Genomic DNA, 23860 nt, shown 5'->3' with positions numbered 1-23860 from the left:
TCAATATATAGATTATTTTATGTAACCCTTTGTAACATTTACCTGCCAGTTTGGCTCTACAGATTTGAGTCTTCCTTTGATTTTTTTTGGTTTGTTTGTTTCCACACACTGAAAGAACCCCAACCACATTACTCCAGACCTGAAGAAATCATTTGCATGGCTAATTAAACATAACATACATGTAATCACAAAAAGCAAGAGGAAAAAAAAATAGTTTCCTACCCGTAATAAGGACTGGGATTCATCCTTCGTCTTGCTGTCCCCGGAACCAGAGTAGGGCTGGGTGAGCTGCCCAGGTTTCTCCGTTGCTCCCGCTGGCACGCCCTGCAGGAAACCCTTGCTCTCCACTGCCAAGCCGTACATGGGCCTTGCGAGATGGGCAGCTTCGACATTTGGACTATCCCGTAAAGGCTTTGGCTGCTCTTGGCCAACGGACACTGGGGTCAATAAGCCCAGACTGGTCTGTGTGTATGATGGGCTCCCCCTCAAAATGTCTGTTCCTCTCCAGGTCACGTTGCGAAGATCATCACTGGGGCTGTCAGTCCAGCCTTTCTCCTTGAGCACTTCCTTATCTTCTATCTTTTCCCTCTTCACTATGCTGTCAGATATGGGCTCCCCCATTTTGGGATCTGGATTAATCAGACTGTAGACCTTGAGGTCAATTTTTGGCTCCTCCTTGATTGACGAAACACCGTGACTGTCCTCCCCATTGGCTGTAGTGATGTCCATCTCCTGACAGTGCACAGTGTTGAAGTGCTCTAGTAGTGACTGAGTGTCAACAGCTGTGAAGCTGCACTGACGGCATTTGTAGCAGTTGTGTACTCTCCTGGAAGAAAACCACAAGCCTATTAACATAAGAGTCTCCCCTTGGCCTTCCCTCTCACAATGGTTCTACCTACCAAGATTAAGAAAATAAATCGAACTCAGTGTGATCCCCTCTAAATAAAGCAAGCAGGTTTACTTTGGTGTCTTGTACAATAAGGCGAAAATCCTCCTGGTTTTTCCCCTCATGCCTTGCAATGGCCTCCTATCATTCATTCACATTTCTCTGCATTATTCTAAACTTTATAAAATTTTCACTGGGATTTTTTGTTTTTTCTCTTCAGTTTGCTGCAATACACTTTTCACTTTCTACTGCAGTAGAAACACTAAAGAAACACATATTTGTCAACCAAAATCAAATAGTTAGAAGAGGACAGTTCTTTTTTATAAAAAAAAAACACACTTTATATAATATAGATCTATGTTAGAAAGTTAAAATTTTTCAAAATTTCCTTTACTTTCCACCAATTTCATATGCTTTTGCTTGACAAATATGATTTTGAATGGAGCTCTGTTTAACTTACGGATAAGTATACAGGAAAGGACAGAAGACTGAACACAACAGACAGTACTTCTTGGTTCTCTAACACATTTTAACATAACTTTGAAAGATGCCACGCTAAAGAAAAAGCAAAACAATTGGCTGTGTCACTACAAACTGTGTTTTCCTGTCAAATACAGATATTCTTGGGTAGGAGCTGTGGAGCAGTGTGGAATAATACGCCTTCCTGTTTTAACTCTAAAAGCCTAGATAAAGTACTGCATTACTATATTATGTAAAGCATATGTTGCTATATGGGAACAACATGTTACCCATTTACTGTATCTATCATAGGAACAGAACACTGTTTATGAGCTCTCTAACGCCATTATGAATAATTGTTTATAGTACAGGAGCGGTCAGAGCCCTCTGCCAGGCTCCGGGCCCCACTGCGCCCGGCATCCTACCAATGCAGAGCGAAATACCACCTCTGTCCTCCAAAATGTACAGAACTCTACAAGAGCTTCTCTCCCTACAGACATGCTCACACATCCACACCCCAGGCATTCAGAGTCACTGCAGCGTCTTTAGCCAAGGTAAAAAATGAGTCTTTTGCTATCCACACAGGACAAAACTTGTATGAGAAATCTGTTACTGCCCTGACAACTCCAGTTGTTTGAATTAATTCTTTTAAGGCCAAATCTTTGTTTCTGAAGTCGATGGCAAAACTCCCATTGACTTCAGTAAGAGCAGGATTTGGCTCTTGATGCATTTGTAGAATTGGAATGATACACAAAATGTCCCTTATAGACTATGATAGTTTAGAAAGGACAACTTGCCAAACTTATTAAACCCCTTGTCTTCCTTCTTTCCTTTTGTTGGAAAAACAAACCATATGTTATTTACATTGTCTGATTTTCTTGCAGTTGTGTCAGCGTGAAGACATGAGTACATATTCAGACTCAAGCTTTTTAGCCCTTGTGCAATATCAGTTTTCTTTTTGTCATTTTCCCTATTTATATTCATTTTAAGCGACTAGATGGGCTTGTTCCGTTATGCAAAAAATATATTCAGCAATTCTCCACACAGCCTTATGGCAACCAAATCTACTTGTGGGAGAGCAAGCTGTGGGTTAAAATCCTGTTCTGGCTGTGTTCCTTTTTCTTCATTCTGCAATTGTGTTTTATTAAAATCAGCTTGTCTCTCAATGCAACACTAATATATTCTCTCTTGCAACTTAATTCTTTTCTAAACCAAGCTTAATTCTCTTCTGAACCAAAAAAAAAAAAAAAAAAAGTGCTATCTGATCAAAACCATTTTATAAATACAAAAAGCCAAGTTATAAAGAGGGTCAGCCCTATAAAGGTGGGATATCATCAGAGAAGTCCAAGTTAGACAGGGGCTAGTTATCTTAAAAGCCAAGTTAAACAAGACACCATTTGGGGCTAATGGCTCAACCACATACACTCCCCATGTGAAAGTTTATCAATCCTTTGGGACGCTACTTAGCCCTAAGTGTCTCTTGTTTAACTTGGCTATTTCAATAGCTAACCCCCTTCCTAACTTGGCTCTCATCTACAGATATCACACCTCCAAACAGCTGATTTTTTTCTGCCTAACTTGTCTTTTTTTTTTTCTTTTTCCGTTCCACACTGGCTAAATGTTTTTGATCAGGAGCCATACACACCACAAAAGCGGTACCACACTTTTGAGGACACAAATAAATGCTGATTATTAGATGCAGTTTAAACTATATGGCTGAGGCCCAAATAAAATTACCTTTATTACATGAAAGGTTTGTTAATTTAAATTATTTCTAATTGGTTCAAAGAGAGTCATACAAGCTTTCCTTTGTTCTTCTGTGAGACTGTGATAAGGACTGTGATGTGGAAAAATCGAGGACTGACTTCAGTAAGTAGTAACTCAACAGACCTTTTTTTTTCAGGACATACACTTTTCCAGTATGCATTAAAAATCTGCCGTTGACATTCTAAATCTTCATACTTTGCATGGGTTTGTCCTGTGTATTATTCTATCCCCAAGCTCCAAAACATAAGCCAAAGTTTGGAACTGTCTAAAATAAGTCACAGTCCCAAATACTAAAATAATAACTATGATCAGCTATTACAGAACTTTTGAAAGTGAGAAACTTAATTCTTTTCCAGAACAAGGCATAAAAAGAAAATGTTTACTTGCCTGTTTTCACTCCACCCTGACAGCAATCAAGGATACAAGTTGGCAATGTTTGATTTCTCTTTTACTAAAATTTAAACCTACTCCATGTTTCTAAAAACCCAAGTTACATCTAGAGTTGTGCACAAAGCTCTTCAAAGCTAAGCAACAAAATTTTAAAAATTCCAATTTGCAAAGTACACAATAAGCAGTCCTGTGCATTACCTCAAAGCTACACTTTACAGCTAAACTACAGCTATACCATCTGAAACTCTGAATTCATCAGGTGCAATACCATGTATTGGTACAGAGCTGCTCAAAGAAGAGATGTTTGAGGAAAATCTCAGTCAGTATGGAAAAAAGTGATATAAATGAAGAAGGAAACAGCATTCTCCCTTTTGTGGTATTGTTTATACAGCATTCAAGCAAACTGACAGCAGATTCAAGCCATAAAGTGGCATTCTCTGCAATATGGCATTGGGTTGGCAGTGTCATCCCATCCACTGATGTCACTTAGCACTATTATTTTCACTACAAAATAAATCAAAGTTCTGATTATTTGTGGACATTAAAACATCTATGGCCCAATGCTAAGATTAAATGTCAAGAAATTCAGGCCAAACCTTTACTGCACAGTTACATTCTGACAACTCTAAAAAATCCTATCATTATTTGTAATGAAATGCACCTGATTTGGGCACTGTAAGATACAAGGGTTTTCATTTGCAAAATCTTGAAGTTGGAAAGATTAGATGGGGGGGGGAGGGTTTGATGGATTTAATATTCCTTATTTGAGCTTCCTAATAGGCTGTGATACTCCCGACACTAGTCAGTTGTTAATTAAGTCTTGTTGACGTACTTCTAAGTAGTCTGAAGTATTACAAAATACCATCCCCTACAAAACAAGTAATTTTTTTTTTAATTACCTGAAGACAGTCCTAGGCTCTAGGGCATAGAAAATATGCTGGATGAAGGTATGGCTGTCATATCACTTCCATTTTTATGCATGTTTTGAATTTAATTATGAATATAATAATTACTATCATTTCTCATGAAGAAACAGGTTTATAAGAAAGTTTACTTTGGGGATGGATGCTGCATTCAAGCTTGTGGGTAGGGAAAATATTCAGAAGGAAAGACAGCAAGCAAAGTAAGCAAGAAACTTCAGTGGAGGGTTAGAAAGGAGAGGAATAGGGCAGAGTGGAGAGCAAGGCTGAGATAAAAGGAGAGTAAAACCCATTGGCAAGAGCAAACAAGTTCAGAGCAGTGAATTAAGGTGTCAGGAGGATGGAAAAGGCCCTCATAGCTGCTGCTGTTTTTCACTGAGTTAAGGCTCTTGCTCTGCTGCAAAACTGGGAGCTGGTGGGCCTCAATTTACACTTTTGCTCTCAGTTGGCTTCTCTGGGGAGTGTCCTAAAGGCTCCACATTTCCATACTCTGCACATCTTAGACCCTGCTCTGGCATCTTCTGCCTGAGATATTGCCAGGTCAGCCCCAACACTGCTGCCCCCAACACTCCCACCCCAGAGGTGCAGCCCTGGCGCTGGGAAGGCACGAGCTCCAAGCACCCCTTTGCCTTTTGCCCGTCTACCTCATTTATCTTTAAGAGATATGGAATTATTTAACTTGAAATTAATTCGAAATAATTTCAAAGGAGAACCCTACACAACTGCTGTCAACCACATTTTCAAAAGAATTTATTAAAACAATGACTCTGCACCACTGCCACAGCTTTTATTTCATTTGAATCTTTATATTTTCTTTTTATATTTTGCAGTTTAATGAATAACTACCCTATCTTGTTTTTAAAAAGATGTTTAGAGGATTTTTCAGCATAGTATTTTTAATTACTACTAGCACCGATCAAATGCTTTCTGTCAAGTAAGGATTTATATGAAAAATTCTGACTTTTGCAAAAATGAGAAAATGCATTGTTTTCCTACATCCTTTAGCAAAATTAGGAAAAAAATTATTTCTGCAAGGAGCTGCTTTAATTTAAAAAAAATATTCAAAACTAATTATTTTGGAGCAAGCAGGAAAATAATCTCTAGACTAAGTGATCCAACATGCAAAATTTCCCCAAATTCTGTTTGATTTTTATCTAAATTAAGTGTTGGCATCTTCTGGCTCATCAGAATACCAGACAGTTCTGAGAAAAAACTAAGCTTCCCAATGAACATGAAGAGTATCCGATTCCTCGGAGGTATAATGGAAAATGAGTAGTAGCAGAATTAGTGGAAAATGGAGGCCAATAAATCTTATAAGGATTTATTTGAGTAAGCACATTTTAGTGAGGTTTAAATACAAGTAAACTCAAATGCAGTGATTCATTGACTTCAGATTTAACTGAACAGCTCTCAAATAATCATGTCAAGAAATACTGAATGAATGTTAAGTGTAAGTATACATTTCTGTAGACAGAAAACTTGGAAAAAATTGCTTTTGCAAATTCTAATATTGTTGCAAATACATGGCTGCAAAGGAATAACACTGGGACATAGAAAATTTTTTAGCTAGCAAGACATAGTGAAATTGTAGACGTAGAGCCAAAAGGAAGCAAAATAAAAAATAAAATAAATTAAGCATGTTGTTCAGGCATACGACTCAAAAATGAAAATAGTGCAGACAAAAAAATACATGAACAGAAATATGTAAGGAGCATCTAAAGCCAGCTCTGATATTCCAGATTGTCAAGTCTAAACCTAAATATGTGAACAGCAGAACACTTTCTGCCACCACACTAATGCTTAGTATTATGTTTAATATTAGAATCCATTCAGCTTCTTATTATATAAATGTGCATTAGATATATGTGCATGGACAGCATTTTAAATCCATCATATATATATATATATATATATAATGTGTGCAATAAAAGCGATATTGAGAAAAATTCTGATGAAGAAACATAGAAGTTCAGCTAGGAGTTCTGTGTGTCACATAACTCTTTAACACTACTATGTTATAGATGTTCTACTTTTTAAAATCTGAACCATTCTGTATTTTAGTTCCTAAAATACAAAAAGGGAAAGAAAACACATATCTGATACATGCAAAACTTCTAATAAAAAAAAAGCCTGATAATAATAATAAAAATAGTAGCTACAATGCCTCAAAAGTTTTAGTTCAATAGAGTGAAACCTAGGTTTTACATAGGAAAGCAATAAAACCTGCTGGTGTTTGCCATTACAGACCAGCTTTCACAAACAGAACTAACTTCTGTGACTTAAAGAAACATGTATAGTGGGGGAAAACAGCAGCAGCACAAGCAGAAAAGAAACAAAATTCAAATTATCAAGGGAGGAGTGCAGAAGAAAGGGAAAGAAGTTGGCAGTTATGAGGATGTTGTACTTCACTTTAATTACACAATATCCTGAGTACTCAATAATGTCATAGATTGGAGGGTTAACAGAATACATTGTTCGAGTGTCTTAAACAGAATAGCTTAAGTTTAGACAAACAACTTGAGACCCAAATGCTTAAATGTATCTCTTGATTTTCCAAAGTGCAGTTCCCTGTCACAACTGCCACAACTGCAGGGTGCTGAGCCCTCCAAAGGAGAAGCTACAACTGCCTCATCTCAGACTTAGCACTTAATTTTGAAAGTCATGTCTTCTCCTTTCTTTGGGAAAAAGGATCCTAGCTCGGCATGCTTGTTAAAACTTAAATTACCAAGTGCAGCAAAAAAAAAAGGTTAGTTTTTTCAGTGAAGGAGCCATTTCAATCTTCCAGTTATTTAACCACTAAAAAAAGATCGTTGCCATGCCCCAGCGGCGGACAAAGTGCTGCCTATGGAGTTCTTCAGCATGGCTCAAAGCTGCTATAATAATGCTTGGAACTTAGATACCACTTTTCATCTTCAAAGCAGTTTACAAACATTAACTAATTAATCCACACAACATCCCTCAGGCCCACTTGGATCAAAAATGGGGCATTGCATGCTGGGACCTGAATCCTCCGTGGGCCCCAGCTCCAAATTAAAGATGAGCAATCTGCTCTTTTTTTTTTAATAGACTCCTGATACATTGCCAATGCAGCCCTCTGTTGGGCAACATTTGGATGCCCCCAGCTTTAATCTCTCTTAAAGTATCATGCCCCAGTCTGCCTTTGTTAATTTTAGATGTCTTGGAATCTATTAAACATGGCAAAGTTTCTTGAGCTTTTAACAAAGCTTTAGCTTTGAAAATGCATCTTCTTTTGTCTTCATTCTAGCTGGCTTCCACGCAAAGATCTTTTAGATGAGATAGATACTGAGTTTTCCGTTGTTGTTGACGCATTAGCCTTAACTATTAACATATTCAGCATGATTTTCTAATATTTAACATCGCTTTTGCAGCGGCACATAACTGTTGCTCTTCACAAAGCCTATGAGCCACCTCCTCCTCTGATGTAAACTGGACTGCCAGTTTACAACAGCCCAGGAACTGACCCAAGAAGTTTAGCGGGGAGTTGGCTGCCACTATGACATTGTGTCAGACTGAGTCAGGAGACTGGCTGCATCCACCTCCAAATAGGAACATTAGCATTTAAAATAAATAGAATGACACTGTAAACCAGCAACACGAAAATAAGCATCTGCAAAAGGATCTTGGGGAATGACATCAACAGACAAAAGAGTGTCTGCTCCCAGTGGGAAACCAACACCAAAACAGCAGTGGAATGCTCTTAAACTAATTATTACATTGCTGGACTTGGGAATGGAAAATACTACAAAAAGGTAGTACATCGAAGCACTGTCATGGAGCATGAAAGGGTTCACAGTCTATCTTGGAAAGTAAAGCCATTTGTGTTCCCTGACTGAATGAAGATGCCAGCTTTCTTGTAAAAAGCCTAAACTAAAACAGTACCTAAAAGATTCTGGGTGGAAAATAGTTGACCAAACCTCAAATATGCTGAAACTTCAGCATCTGCACACAAATCCAAATTTGCCTCTCCATTGTACAGGTTTAAATGTATAATTAAATCCACCAACTTAGCTGGTGGTTTTCCAAAACAAAGTCGATGTTGGATTAGACTCTGGCTGTAAAGATTTATATCTACACATTCATATTTTGATTTCCAGTTTCTTCAAATGTTTGAGGAATGGTGACATTTAATTTAGAAATTATGGGAGGGCTATTTGTTTGGGTTCAAATCATTAATCACTTGAAACTCCACTGTACCTGTAGTGTCGGGAAATCTCTTCTTCCACCTGGGTAGTAAAGTCACATTTGGTACATGAGTGTTCTTTGTTCTCCTTGAGCGTCAGCGGCCCCTCTGCCCCTGGCAGGGCGTTTGTTTCTGGTTTGACATCAGACGCTTGGCCTTCGTGTGCATTCTCATAGTGGAGCAGGAGAACGTCCACGTCGGGAGTGGAGAATGAGCACTGATGGCACTGGTGTTTGACTCTAGAGCTTCCTGTCACCCCTGGAGACAGGTGCAAAAGCAAGAGAGCACAGTGGGAACAATTACTTTTTCTGCAAGCAAATGGATAAGTAATTTCTCCAAGGTGCTTTTCTGGGCTGCAGAGGCCTCGGGGACAGAACTGACAGTGCTTAATGGTACATTTATGAATGTTGTGTAGCTGCTGATAGTGACGGAGAAGTGGGCCCACCACTATTACATCTGGGCCATGGCTCTTTGAGTACCTAAAGTCACAGAACTGACAGTTGTAGCTCGTCACCATGCTGTCCTCTGCTCCTTTGCTAGTCAAGTCTTTCTTTTTTGCCACACTCGCACCCTTTTCTGTCTTTGTCACTAACTCCCCATCTGCATTTTTGGCTAGATCATTCTGGTTAATGACAGATCCCCTAGAAAGCTTATCATTCAGGTCTGGGTGAAGGTTTCCTGCCTGGCTTCCCCCATGCTGTTTGCTGTAATGTTCTAATAGTTTCAATGAGCTGGACGATTCACAGCTGAAACTGCAAAATTTACACCAGTAGTAACTGGTTGTATCGGTACCATTTTGTCTAGAGGAATCTATTGGCTTGATGGGCACCGAATATCCAACTGGTGTATCATCTCCTGCTTTTACAGTGATTCTGTCTTGCCACTTCCCCAAGTCTCCAGAATCACATGGTCGAAGAGTAGGACTGGATTTATTGGAGTTTTTCTCTGAAGTTTTACCAGAATCAGAGGAGGGAAGGGTTGCTTTCATTTTGTTTGGGTGAGTCTGTAAGAAGTGTTGCTCTAGTTCAGTGGAGGAGTTGCCCATGTAGGTGAAATTGCAGAATTTGCAGCGGAAGTACTTGGTGTTGCCTTGGCAATCTGGAGTTTTCCGCCCAATTCCAATAAAGGTTCCACCTAAAGTAACCTGTGAATAAAGAACAAGGTCAGTTTAGCTCCACTGTAGATTTATTCAAATAGCTAGGAGTGGGAGGGGGAAGAGAAATAGAGAGCAACAAATTCATAAGCCTCTTTGATTAACCATCACCTCCATTTTCATTTGTACTAATGTAGTAAGATTTCATACATATACCCTCACATGTTTAACATTTGTTGATGAAGATTTTTAAATGTTTCTCAAAGCAGAATATATATTCCATATGAATAATAAATATATTGATTTGGGGAGACTGAGGCACATGTACACAACATGATCTTAGCACTCTCTGATAGGACTATTCCTTCCTTCACTAAATGATTGAATAATGTCATTGATAAAAGACCCAATAATCCATTCCCGTACCTCAGAACCCTTTGACAGCAAACTTTGCTGGGAATCTATGCCAGGTGTGGAACAAAAGAATGGGTCCTCAGTCTTTTTCTTTCAATACACTTACATGTTTTAATCATATTCATGTTTAATAGTCCAAGAGAATTGTTTTCTAAATAAGAGCAAACAAAAATTAAATTTTAAATAACAAATTCAGTTTGCTGTGTCGGAGTATGACCAATTCTTACAAAGACCATTTCTACAGGAGTATCCAGTATCCGCCAGGATGCCTTCTCACAGAGCCGTAGTGGCTGCTGTCTCAAACGAAAGGCAGTTTTCTCAAGGATTACTCACTGCAGACATTCTCCAAGGAAATCTTCTGTTCCTCTCATACACAGAGCTCAATTTAGTAAAACAAGGATGGAAAAACTACAGTAGAAAAATGGCATGTGGCAAAAAACCCTACCACACCCAAGTCCATGACATCACTAATTACACACACACAAAAAAAGGTAGGTCTACTTAACTGTTCTCATGATGTCTGAGCAAAATGCGCTGCAGGAAGGGAAGAAGGCTTCCAGGGCTGATGTTATTAAAGCCCGTGTTCTCACAGCAGGCAGGCCTGCCCTTCCCAGGAGAGCACCACACCTGCCCCTGACATCAGGGGGAGATTTGCTGCTCCTGTACAACTGGTTTGAAGGCCAGAGAAAGAATCTCTTGACAAAAATGTCACTATTGCACGGCTTCTTTTCCTGAAGAGCAAATAGTGTACAGCATATGGAAGATAATTCCTCTTTACGCCCAAAATCCACAGATATCAACTCTTTTGTCATGAACCACTCCACACCACATGGTGCAGACATGGGTGGAAGCTTCCTTGTGACATATTCTCAGTTTTTACACCCAGAAGATGCCTTACAGGGAATATAAAATTCAGCCTTGCAGAGTTTGATTTCCATTCTCCCAAACAGTAAGTGTATTACTACATTTCTGCAGGATTCAGTTCTAATGCATAAGGCAAATGCTGTAATTATTTTTCTTCTCCTCCTCAACAGCTGTGCCATAAAGAAAGCATGTGATCACTGTTCATTCAGTATCACACCATACGGGAAGACTCAGACATACAGAGACCATTAAATGTAAACATTTATAAATGCATATAATAAAATGCCTTTTAGCCATTTAGCTCAGAGAATGAGATGTTATCCTTTGTATCCCATCAGAATGAACATGTATAGTGAGGCAATGAGTTGCTAAACCATGATATGAGCTGCTGCTATTCTTTCCCCCCCATCTCCTCGAGAAAGCACAATTCCCATGAACTGGTTAAAACTTTTTCTTAAATAAACTGAAAATGGTTTTCTGTTTGTTTAGGAAACATATCTCATTAGGTAATGGTGAGTCTGGCAGCCAAATCGCTAGGACTTGTCTGTAATAACATTTTCACTTTAAACTGGGGCTCCACGTTCTGCTATCAAATTATGAATTTGGTTTTGAAGAGGTTCTTTGGAAGAGAGATGTTTTAACAGGTCTTCTACAGTGCAGGAGTGATCTCCCTTTATTCATTTTATGGCAAGCAAGAACTGGAGACAAAACTATGCTGAGCCTTATCCAACTGACAACAGTTGGATCTGGGCCTGCTCCCCAGTATCTTGAACTTCAGGTCTCCATCCACTGCATTATTTCAATGTTCAAAGTCCCAGTGGTGTTGAAAGACAACATAAAGAAAGCACTGATGGAATCATTGTGAAGAGAAAATAACAGCAGCTCACTGCATGATTACATAAGTTGCAAGGTGATCTGGTTTTGCTCATTTAATTAGATATGTGTGTTTGTTCTATGCATGCACAGAAAACTAGCCAAAATTCTTTACCTTAAGTGGCTCTAATGAGTAAATATATCCATTACTCTCAGATGTCCAGTCACAGAGTTACAGATACCAACCTATTTTGCAGACACTTTGTAGACACCAGTTAGAAACTGCGAGTGGCAACAATCCCATCTGCTGTTCATTGCTAATTACTTTTATTTCAGAACATTGGTCAAATGTATTATTAATACTATCATTTTCTACAATGGACTGTAGATCACATAATTTCTGTAACTTGTGCTAATCCTGCTTAGTGGCCTACATAGCAAGTCTGTGTCCCATGGTAATACATCCTTCTCGGCATTGCAAGACGATAAAATAGAACTAAATATTCCCACACAATTTAAACCCTTGCAATGTGGGCAACACAGTCTTTACACCACTGGAATGTAATTGATTACCAGTTATTGGTTTGACATTTCTCCGAATACCCTGCCACAATTCAAAATAATGCATTGCATTAGACCATGTATGTGAAAGGTAACAGAGGGTGGTCTTAAGTTATTATATTCAAAAGCCATTTTTCACACTTAACAATACCTACTGAAAGCCTCTGTGAGTTCTCAGTTAAAGAGAACTGAAGAAAGTGGTTTCCATGCAAAGAGGTTGGGAAAAACTCTTGAAGTGATGGTATAAACCGAAGTTGTTTCAGCTTTCAGCAAGCCAAATTTGGACGAAGCCCACACATTTGCAGAACTGTTTTGATTTACACACTTTGCTCAAGTCTTGGCTTGACTTTCAAATTTTTCAGTTACATGTTGTATCTCTATGTACAGGCACTAAACTCCTTCACCAGGTATGTAATTGTCCTTAATCTCCTGCTCTCTCTGACCTACCCCAGAAAGAGGAAAAGGAGAAAGAGATGGAGAAAGTGGAATATAAATATATATATATTCCAGAAATCAATATCCGCATTTCTGTGTATTTCTGTGTGATATCAGAAGTGATAGCTTCTTGTATTTACTCCCCTATTTCATTATGATCCCAACAAAACCTATTCCCCTGCTTTTAAGAAGACACTCCTCCCCAGCAAAAAGAAGAAACTAAACAAAAGCAAAGCTAAAATTCTGCAATTCCGTTACATGAGTGTAGTCCAAAGTGCTAGCTGACATAGTGGCAGTCATGAGCAGAGGTACAGCTTGCACTAGAAATGTAGGAGCAACTATAGATCCATAGTTCCCTCAATAAGCACAGAAGAAAACTAATCTTCACAATTCTCTTTTTAAAGTGAATCTAACATACAAGTTTGGTCTGTGGAAACATGATTAAATTCTTTCCTTCACTATCACTTGCCTATGAAACATTAGGCTTATCACTTATTTTAGTAGCACCTCAATTATGGCAATATAGTTGGTATTAATTATTACACAGTATAGAGGCAGACAGCTATTAGAATAGGTTCTCCATTCTTGAGCTTGAGATTGTTGATATTGAGATATTCTTTAAAAATTGCTCTTCGAAGCCATGTCTCATTCTAGGATTAAACTGAAATATATTACACAGTAAGATTCCCTGAAACTCAAAATTCTTAATCATTAAATTTATTCATTAATGGGGAAAATTCTCAAAATCTAGAAGACTGGGAAAGAATTTACTGAAAGCCGACGTGTTAATAAAACTAAGCTATCTCCTCATACAGCACACACATTTCCAAAAATAGCCAGAAAGAGGAGTAAAGATAACATGATAATTGACAATGTTTCAAGATGTACTTTCTAAAGTATGTTGGCAAGTACTTCAACAAAGCTGTGTAATTGCACTATATGTTTCCAACAGATATGCCTATATTACTTTAATTAGTCAGACTGAAGACATTGATTTCATGGAATAGATGGACTTGGGCAAGGAGAAGTAAATTTATTTTTTTTAAAATGTGTCTTTGATATTTAATCTGCCCTTTATCTAAATGCTACCCTACTCTATTCTCCCTCCTCTTTTTCAAAATTCAATCCTAAATTCCATCACGCCAAAGCAATTTACAAATACTTCTTACAGAAAATGAAAAAATTTACCAAAGAAGACAAAGTCTGCCAGCTCCTGTAATCATATGTTTTATGAAGAAAATTCGACCATCAGAAACTATATCCACATAAGAGATTCAGCCACAAGGCTTACATGCAGAGTAAAGCTGTCTTTGACCTCTGGCTTCTTCTGCAACTACTGATTAGAATCCATCTGCATTGGAACATCAAACGTTAATAACTCTTCCTTTTTTTTTTTTTTTGCTTACCTGGGTTACATCTTTGGCTAATCAGGAGGTGAAAGGCTCCAGATCCCTTACCAATCTCCTGAGCCATCCAGTCTGCCTTTGCAATTACTCTTAATCTTCTAATCCTAAAATATTTTCTAATGTTCTTGTTTATTCATTTGCTTTGTGCAATATAGCATCCAGAACATTTTAACCATCCCACATTTATGAAGTTCTTCATGTCATGCAGGCCAGAACAGATTCCTGGCTTTCATGCAAGTTTTTGTAACACCACCCAGTTCTCTAACCTCCCCTATAGAGGTTCGCTCCCTCTCACTGCCTCTCTTTCTGCATGTAAAACCAGGAGAATCTTCATGGTAAATTCTTAAAACTATTTACCTCACTGTGTTTGATTTACAGGTGGACAGAACTCTGTTGCACAAGTATGTGAAGACTCAGGGCAAACTCCTGGCTTTCTGGGCTCTTCATACTTACCAAAACAAGAAAGTAAATTATTGGGTCACACTCATTCAAGATAAGTGCATTCCTGACATTTATTCTGTTGCCACTGAAGCCAGAACAGTTTTTTGATAATAGAATTTTAGAAGCATTTTTAAAACAAAGACTGTGACAGAACAATAACAGGACTTAAGTTAAGGTTAGGAGACCAGATGTGCAAAACCAACAAAAGCAAGAAAGTCAAGACTTTCATTTGCTAACTAATGCTACTAGACTAATATCTAGGACCTAAAAGAAGCACCATTCCTTCTATTCTGTGTAGATAAAATTACCAGACAGTTCCTTGACTACTGTAAACTCACACAGCCTCACAGGCTTAGAGGCAAACTCCCACTGATTTATACCAAAAGAAAACCTAGCTGCTTTTTTGAACTTTCATCCTTTCTGTGGGCTAGCTTAGCAGTTTATATCTTTAAATATAAGCATGACTATTACTAGTTTCACCAATTTCTTTATTAACCTCTCTTCAAATACTACCAGATATCCCTGCAATACGCTAAGGAATATCAACACATTAACAACTTTGCTTTGAAGGCTGTGAATACACATCACATCAGTAGTTCCACAGAAACTGTCCATCTGAATGCTATATTATTAGGGTAGACTACTTCTCACTAAAGGAAGGCTAGAATAGCTTATCTCTGTCACTGAGCAAGTCAATGTTCCCAGGCATATTTAGCACCTGACATGCTGTAAATCACTGCATATCACTTTGAAGAGTAAACTTGCCAATATCTCCATAGAAGTGATATAAAGACCTTCTACTACATATATAAATCTTTCCTTATTAGTTGTAGTCAACATAGAAGGTAAATGCCTATTTCATGTGCTTTTTCACATAATGTTGATAATTATGCATATATGCAGAGATGCATATACATGAGAAAAAGAAGCACATATATGTATACACACACACAAGCACATGCGTATGAATTTAATTGTAATTGTGATTTGCCACCACCACTTTCTCTACCTGCCACCATTTCTTTTTCATGTCAGTTCTTTAAAAGAGATGACTGAACCCTGTGCTCCTGGGGCATGATTATCTCAGTGTGCAAGGTAGTCTCCAAGACTGATCATGACCCAGAAATTAGACTTAAAATAAATAGGTAGGCCTACATGCAGATGCAACACCCAAGACAGCTTGACGGCCTTCAGTTTAAGCAGGAAAGTTCCCAGGGACAGTCTGCAATGTGGCTGACATGAAATGGGCCTTCTGAGACATCCCACCCTCATGCAAATTCTGTTCTAGCACACCTGTCAAGATCTAGCATGGCACAATCAGGATACATCATATCCAAGAGATCAGGATACCTCATATCCAGCAATAGTTGTTCAGTTTATTTAGATCTAATTCCTGGTTTATGCACAATTGAGCCTAAGTGAGACAAACAATATAAAATTTGGATCCATTTGTCTAACCATGTGAGGAAAATGAAATTCATTCACATACATGTTTCCATTTGCTCATGTCATTTATGTATCCATGTCACCTTCTAGGAAGAACACTTGATGACAAAGTTGAACTTAAAGAAAGTTTGATTTGTTAATAATACAAAAGAAAATGCTGTACTTGTTTAGGCCTTCAGTCTGTAATTCTCACCGTATCTGTAAGAGTTCCTTTGCCAAAACCACCAAAAATGTAAATCAAAACCTTTATCATGAGAAGCACTTCTGATTATACCTGTACTTCTAAAGGCCCCTACAGTTTTTTTTAATCTTACCTTCACAGTTTCATATTTAATCAAACTGCTAATATAAGAGTGGAAGATAAAAAACAGAAACTACTAATAAAACCACTGGTTCTCATTCGGCTGAATCCTAGTTAGACTGGACTTCACACTAGTCACACGTGTCTAGCATGAGAACAGAAAAGATGCCAGATTTGATATATTGAAATCCAGATCACTAAAAAACACTCATGGCATAACACGGGGTAGGCACATGGAACTCACCAGTGACTTTTAAAGGACACAAAAGGAAGAGCTTTATACACTCTGCATGTGTGGGCACTTCTGCCACTTTCTAGGACATGGAGCAGCCTGCTGGCTGGACATCCAGCAGTGCTCTCAGTTGCTGTGAAAATCCTGGAAAAGTTGTTCCTTAATATAAGTTGGTACTTATATATGTGACTGGTAGGTCAAGGGAGATGGTTCTCCCTCTCTACTCCATTCTCATGAGACTCCACCTGGAGTACTGCATTCAGCTCTGGGGCTCCCTGCATAAGAAGGACATGGACCTGTTGGAGTGAGTCCAGAGGAGGCCACAGAGCTGATCAGAGGGCTGGAGCACCTCTCCCTTGAAGACAAGCTGAGGGAGTTGGGGCTGTTCAACAGCAGAAGGCTTCCAGGAGACTTTATAGTAGCATTCCTATGGCTATAGCAGCATTCCTGTGCCCCAATGGGCACAGGAATGCTGGAGAGGAACTTTTTACGTGGGCATCTAGTGATAGGACAAGGGGTGGGAGCTTCAAATTGAATGAGGGTAGGTTTAAATAAGATATTAGGAAGAAATTCTTCACAAGGAACATGTTGAGGCACTGGAACAGGTTGCCCAGAGAAGGTGTTGTTGCCCCATCCCTGGAAGTGTTCAAGGCAAGGCTGGATAGGGCTCTGAGCAATCTGGTCTAGTGAAAGATATTCCTGTCCACAGCACAGGGGTTGGCACTAGATGATCTTTAAGGCCTCTTTCAATGCAAATCATTCTATGATTCATATATGAAAAAGGATTGGGCTGAGTGGTATAGGAAAACTCTTATAATATTGGATGTCTAGAGCCACAGAACAAAAAAAACCTGCCAATAACCTCTCATTAGTCTGTGGGGCAGTAGCTAATGCAGTAATCTATTTTTTTCTTTTTTTTTTTCTCCCCAGGTGCACTGAAATACAATCAAGAAACTTTAGTATGGCTTTTATCAATCCATATTTTTTGAGAAATTTGTCTTCTTATATGTCTGTCTAGATTTAAAACCATGAAAATATCAAAATGAGAAGACTGGATTAAAAAAAAAAATCATGTTTTTGCATATTCTGAATCTTTTTAATGGCTGAATATAAGAGGAGGTAGATCTGTGCCTATAAGCTCCAGAACCAGGGCCATGCTGAGCAGGAAGCTTCTCAAAGGTAGCAAACACAATATGAAGCAACCATAAGAACTGCTGAGCACTGCAATACGTCTTTATTCATGGCTGCATGAATACCCTTCTCCCTTGGGACATGCCATCTGAAACCCTCACCTGAACACAGACATTTCTGTCCTTTCTTTGAGGGACACTGTTCTCTTTTAAAATGTATCAGGAAATGGGGTCACGCTCCCTTTTATACAATAGCCTAATGACTTGAACACTTGTTCAGGAAACAGGAAAAGTAGGCTCCTTTCCTTGCTCTGTCAGAGGGGATCCAAGCTTTCTTCTTCACCCTTGCTGGGCATGTCCTATCCATTAGCCATAAGCTGCTATGTGGAAGACAACACTCTCCAACCTTTCTGCTGAAGGTGTCCCATTCACTACACATAAAAAATTGAGGGTTAAAGACTGCCTACTGTCTACTTGCCAGCAGCTTGCCTGTCTCCAGACTTTTCCATACGCATTAAAGAGTCATTAGATCAAACACAGAGGTAGACTTAATCATATAGCAGCAAAGGCAACAGATTTCAGCATCACAGCTGTTAACTTAGTCACATAGATTTTACTTTAAGTGAAGTCTTTAGATCCAGTAAAGTCTACTGCTTTAGGCACATCCACAAAGCCTTACATAGACTCAAATATCCAGCAAGACAACGCTGCCTATAGAGATTGATCAATTGACTAAATGTGAAGAAAAAGTAATGAGGGGCATCAGCAAAAGTCGATCCATTGAACTCACTTCAAATATTATTCTAATAAAAGCTGTAAAGCTGATTAACACATTCCCTGGGAATTCAGAGATGTGATAGTGAATGTTTTCTGAAATCTATACTGCCAAGAAAGTTAATCTCCCAGAAACTGCTCAGTGATTTTACCCAATCCTATGGAATTTATCATAACTCAATGAACCAAAAACCTTTGAAGAAAGAAATGGGAACAAAGAGTACAGGAGATTTTCAAAATAACATTTTTAAAAAAGACAAATAAACCTGTTTGGGTTAAACCTTCAAACCAAGTAGAAACCTACACAGAAGTAAGGTCAGAAAAATTGGACTATTTACACAGTTCCCAGCCAAATCCTCTTTATGTACTACAAAACACAGCCTCAACATTTCCGTACCTGGATGTGAAGCCAAATGTCTATCTCTAGTTTTGCTCGCTACAATACCTGCTAAAAGCTGAGTTTAGGGTAGGGAGGGTGTTTTCTGGCTGTGGGTAGGGTTAAATTTTTCTAGGACCGAATTCATTTCTGTGAAGTCGAAAAATGCATTTGATTTCTTTCTTCCAAGCCCTCAGCAAATGGACCACATCCCTACATATCTGCAGACAGGATAGGAGATGGTGTTTTTTCCTGCACTCAAGCATATTCCTATTGCTTTTCATTTGCCTTTGTTATGAATGCAAACTATGGGCTCAATAGCACCACTCACTACTAGAAATCTTCATATACCATGGTCTCCAACTTATCACTGTGAGCCAGATCAAACTCATCATCTTCATCCCCTGGCTTCTGCACCCAGCTCCCTGGACTGAGACCATAAATCTATTGATAACTTCCAGCCCAGCTACAACAGAACAGTTTGTTAAGTGCAAGGGAATCAATAAATCAGACCCTAAGCCCAGTCTATTACTATTTCAAGTTAATTACAAAGGGATTATTTTTGTTTAGCCCAGTACCTATACAAAATAATACTGTTTACATGAACCAATTATTCAGGTTCAGTTCCCTCTCCATGTTACATAGGAGTTTCACTGAACCAATTTTAGCCGGAGCACCAATCAATACAATCCCTCATTGCGGCAGGAGACACTAGCCGTCCAGATGCCTGAGAAAAATCCCCTCCAAAATGGATGTAGAAGCAGTATAAACATGTGTGGGTGCAAAGGGGATTTTCAAATGTTCTTTTACTGTGTTTATGAATCTCACAAAGCTGCTCTCAATTGGGAGTGCAGGAGGAGAAAGCATAAAAATATTAATCAGTTACTTATCTTCTGACATGTTCTGGATCAACATCTGGTGCATGTGCAAGTGATGTAGTAGGGTATTTGCCACAAAAGATTGTTTAATCTTCTATTCCCAAATTGGGCAGGGAAAATTAGCACTCTTAAAAATTAAGTTTCCAGATCCATTTTTTTTCTTATTTCAAATAAATACCCAACATTGTATAGGCTGTCTTTTCTATTTTGGAAAATGTTTTTCATCTGAGAAAAGGCTGATCTGAAGTAGATTATATATGGGCTGTTTCCTAGCGCTTTTTGTCTCCCTTGCAGTATCTTACTGCCAGAGTTTAGTAGACAAGTATAGTCTAGGTTCAGCTGTTTTATTTCTCCTTCTATCAGTTCAAACTGAGATAGCTCACACATCTGTTTTATTTCTGAAAGCTCTGCATAGGAAAAGTGTCCAGCTCATTCTAATCTAGCATAACTTTCCTATAAATAACTAAGGACCTAACGAAACAATTGTTTGGAGGAAATGAAAGTGTGTTTAGAAACTTAAATTCCTCTATACTGTATGCTTGAGCTGTTCCAGTTTGAATGTCTTCCTGACAGCATGGATCAGTTGCTCTAAGATGCTGTCCCCGGAGTCAGCAAACTGAAACTATAGCAGGAAATCCAGGTATTAACATCATACTATGTGCTAATTATAAACCATCATTTCACAATCTGACATTATTCACTTCTAACCTCTTTTAAGTACATCACGTATTTGCTTTCTAATCACAGTTTGACGGGAGACAGTGTCTGACATGAGACAGTGAAGCGATCTTTTAATAAGACAGCAGTTCAAAGATTGCATCTTTTACACTAGTAACGACCTTAGTTTGATTTGCTGCTCCACAAAGAAGTTGTAGAGTTTCTGAAAAAAGAGGAAAGTTTAAATCATTTAAAAAGATTCAAGTGCCTGACTTGTTTTCTGGTTTTGGCTTCTTACTTGAAGTTAGATGTTAGCCATCTTAGCCTTGCAAAATTTCTTTCCTATAGCTACAGTTTCTGCAAACATTATTAAAAATTTTCAACCTTCTACCTTTTTATTTTAACATATCCTGGAGTTTTGTCCGATGATTACTACAAGGTTTGCATGCCTGCAGTGATTTGAAAATAGATGGACATTTGAGCTCATATTATATGCAAACTTTGTTTCTTTCTCTTTGTTTTTAAAACCTGGATTTTTTTTATCTTATAAAATACTGAAGTATCCTATTGCATCTCTCAGTTCATTCTGAAGATTTTTTTTAAAGCAGTATTGATTCTTTTTTTGACTAATTAAGTATTAGCTGATAAGAAACTAACAGAGACTCCATGGAAAAGTTTTTGAGTCCACTCTTTCATGGTAAAAAGATTTTCTTTTTTCTTTTTTTTTTTTTAAAGCAGTATCTGTAGTTTTTTCCCTGCTTCAACTAGATGAGAAAATTACTGAGGCAATAATCCTTTTCTTACAGGCTTACTACTGTGAAGGACAGCATGGATTACTGTTACTTTTGAAATGTTTTAAATACCCATTGTGTATTTTGTTTTTCTGGCACTAGACAACTTCAGAGCTGCCAAGACTTGCCATTTATTTTATCTTAATAAAGAATCAATAAGCCAAATCTTGACTCCCAGCAGCTGATAATTTAGGATTACATTTTTAATTTCCAGCTGCTGTCTTTTGTCTATCTGGTTGTTATTTTTCGTTATTATTTGCTCTTTTCTTTCTGTGACAGCAAATCCTTCAGATATGATTACCAATTCAGCATTTTGCCTGTTTGCTGAATAAGATCTTTTACTATTGATTACAATGACTAAATCGTACACAGAAATGTCACTGGTCAAAAAGCCAAATACTCCTCTACTGTACAAGATGCTCAGCAGACCTGCAGCAAGCCTGGCTAAAACTGACCAAAACCCTTCTTAAGGCTTAAGCGGGTTATATGAGATGCATTAATCATGTAGGTAAGAGAGGCTTTGCAAACAACTGGCTTTGCAGCTGAGAAGGCAGTTAGCAGAAGCAGGGAGGCTGGGAAAATACAAACCTGCACATCGTAAGTCCCATTTAATAAGACAGGCCTCTGGGAATTGATGTCCTGCAGCACCCCTGAAAGCACAGTGCGGTTGACTTTCTGGAAGTCTTTGGAGTGGCTGAATTGCACCATGTTGTGGAGAGCCAAAATTTTAGTGTCAAGCTCAGCATCCTGCCTGGTGCGGTTATGCAGTCCTAGGTGGTACTTGCGGAAGTGTTTGATGAGATCTGTGGGGTCGTTCCCATAATAACCGTACCCACAGATGTTGCATTTGAAGTCCTGAAGCTCTGGAGACAGAGGCGCTGTATCTGCGTTATCATTTACCAACAAATCTGCTTTCGATTTGTTCAGCCTTAAACCCCCATCTGAAGGCACTTGTGGGTTTTTTGAGGCCATGGGGACCGGGCTTGAGCCTTGGCCATCAGTTTGACCACTTTGCACTTGCACTGTTTCATCTGAAGCTTTTGGCGACATCTGATGCTCCTCATTTGTCTCCGCTGCATCTCCTGACGGGGTACAGACCACATCTTGGGTGTCATCTGCATCTGATTTTTGAGGAGACTTCAAGGGCTCACAGATTCCCCCAACAGCTGGAGATGAGAAAGCCAGCATATTTCTGTCTGTCACCTCATCATGAGGGAAGGATGGAACATTTCCTCCCTTATTGTGGCTTTCATAATTGAAGCCAGCCTTTTCACTCAGCACTGAGCTTTTCAAGTCCTTTTTAATGCTGGAAGATGGCTCTTGGACATGCATGCAAAGTTCCTCCTTGTTATTTAACTCTGCCGCATCACCCTGGTCAGTGTTTTCTTGCATCTGCTCTGCAGAAAATTCTTTTTTCCTTCCAGACTCTTCACTTTCAGTACCTGTAGACTCAAGGGTCTGTACCTCACCTTCACTAGCAACGTTTCTTAGAGGGGGGTTCTTTTTCCGGACCATATCTACCACAGAAAAAGAAACAAAAAAGAAAAAAAAGAAAAAAAAAGGAGGGAAAAAAAAGAAAAAAAAAAACTATAGAATTATTCGAGATATATAGCAGATTACAAACCTGACACTTCTCAAAGCATTCTGAACTATATGACTACATTGAATACACCAACTTTTCAGAAAATTTTTGTCGAACAGGTTTTTGGACTATGCAGAAAACAGAAATTTTTCATTTAAAAAATGATCACACTGAGACTGAATTTAACTAAAAAGAGAACTTTAAAACCTACAAAAACACTACCATGAGAGTCAGTGAATTACAGGTTTCATTATCTTTTGAGAAGATAATGGTCTGACAGAAATAATTTTAAATTAATGCTTCTTTTTAAATAATTTAAAAAGACTAAGGGGAAAAATAAACTTTAGCAGTCTAATATTCATACTCTGTACAACTACATATAAAGTAGTTTTGCAAAAATACATCTAAAAGACATAATCAGAAGAATTTAAACAAGTTATTAGGAAGGAAACAGATTTAGAAGAGTAAGTAACTTGAGGTTTCAGAGAAAGTATTTTTCCTAAGCAGGTATCAGTTTCTCTATAGTAAAAGTTTCCCCTCCTACTGCCCATAAACTTCAAACAAGATTATACGGATATTCTAGAGTCAGGCCCCACAGTACATTATTCATGTAATTAGTTCTATTTGCCAAACAAAGAGAAACTAACTTTATTAGGAAAACCCGTTGTCAATAAAATTTTACAGGCCTGGACCCAGACATTTGACATCACTATGTGGCTGAGTCAGGATCTGCCTTGAAAACACCTGGAATCCACATGGATCTAATCAGCCAAACCTTCCTCTGCTCAGTCTTCTCTGCAGACATAATCACTACTGCTAAATCTGCAAGTACACTTCCAGGATCCATTTAAGATAGCTGAGACAGGATAGCAATAAGGATCAGAGAGAAAAGAGGAGTCTGCCACCGGTGAGTGGTGGTAGACTCCTCCCTCACTCAACAGGGGAGATTATGGAAGGACAAGCAATCAGACTATGCAGGTACTAAGTCAAATTCCTAATCCGCTATATATCTTCATCTTCTCCAGCCTACTAAGAGAAAATAC

At 38.5% G+C, this 23860-nt stretch overlaps 1 protein-coding gene across 4 annotated transcripts in view; it reads right to left on the bottom strand.

Moving 5' to 3' along the window:
• The window catches only part of TRPS1 (transcriptional repressor GATA binding 1), a 195142-nt gene that overhangs the window by 148228 nt on the left and 23054 nt on the right, over positions 1-23860 (bottom strand). For 3 of the 4 annotated variants that reach the window (XM_018077400.2, XM_018077410.2, XM_029959347.1), the window contains exons 3-5: positions 21824-22752; positions 8638-9767; positions 223-826 (exon numbers count right to left, since the gene is read on the bottom strand). In XM_018077400.2, coding sequence (XP_017932889.1) covers positions 223-826; positions 8638-9767; positions 21824-22752 — 2663 coding nt within the window. The remainder of the gene's footprint in view (positions 1-222; positions 827-8637; positions 9768-21823; positions 22753-23860) is intronic. The other variant, XM_029959348.1, reaches the window with a different exon arrangement.

The sequence above is a fragment of the Manacus vitellinus genome, unplaced genomic scaffold (assembly GCF_001715985.3).
Source record: "Manacus vitellinus isolate BGI_N305 unplaced genomic scaffold, ASM171598v3 scaffold_1_pilon, whole genome shotgun sequence".
NCBI classification, from domain to species: domain Eukaryota; kingdom Metazoa; phylum Chordata; class Aves; order Passeriformes; family Pipridae; genus Manacus; species Manacus vitellinus.
Note: the sequence above shows the minus strand (reverse complement) of the source record. Positions and strands in the feature narration are given on the sequence as shown.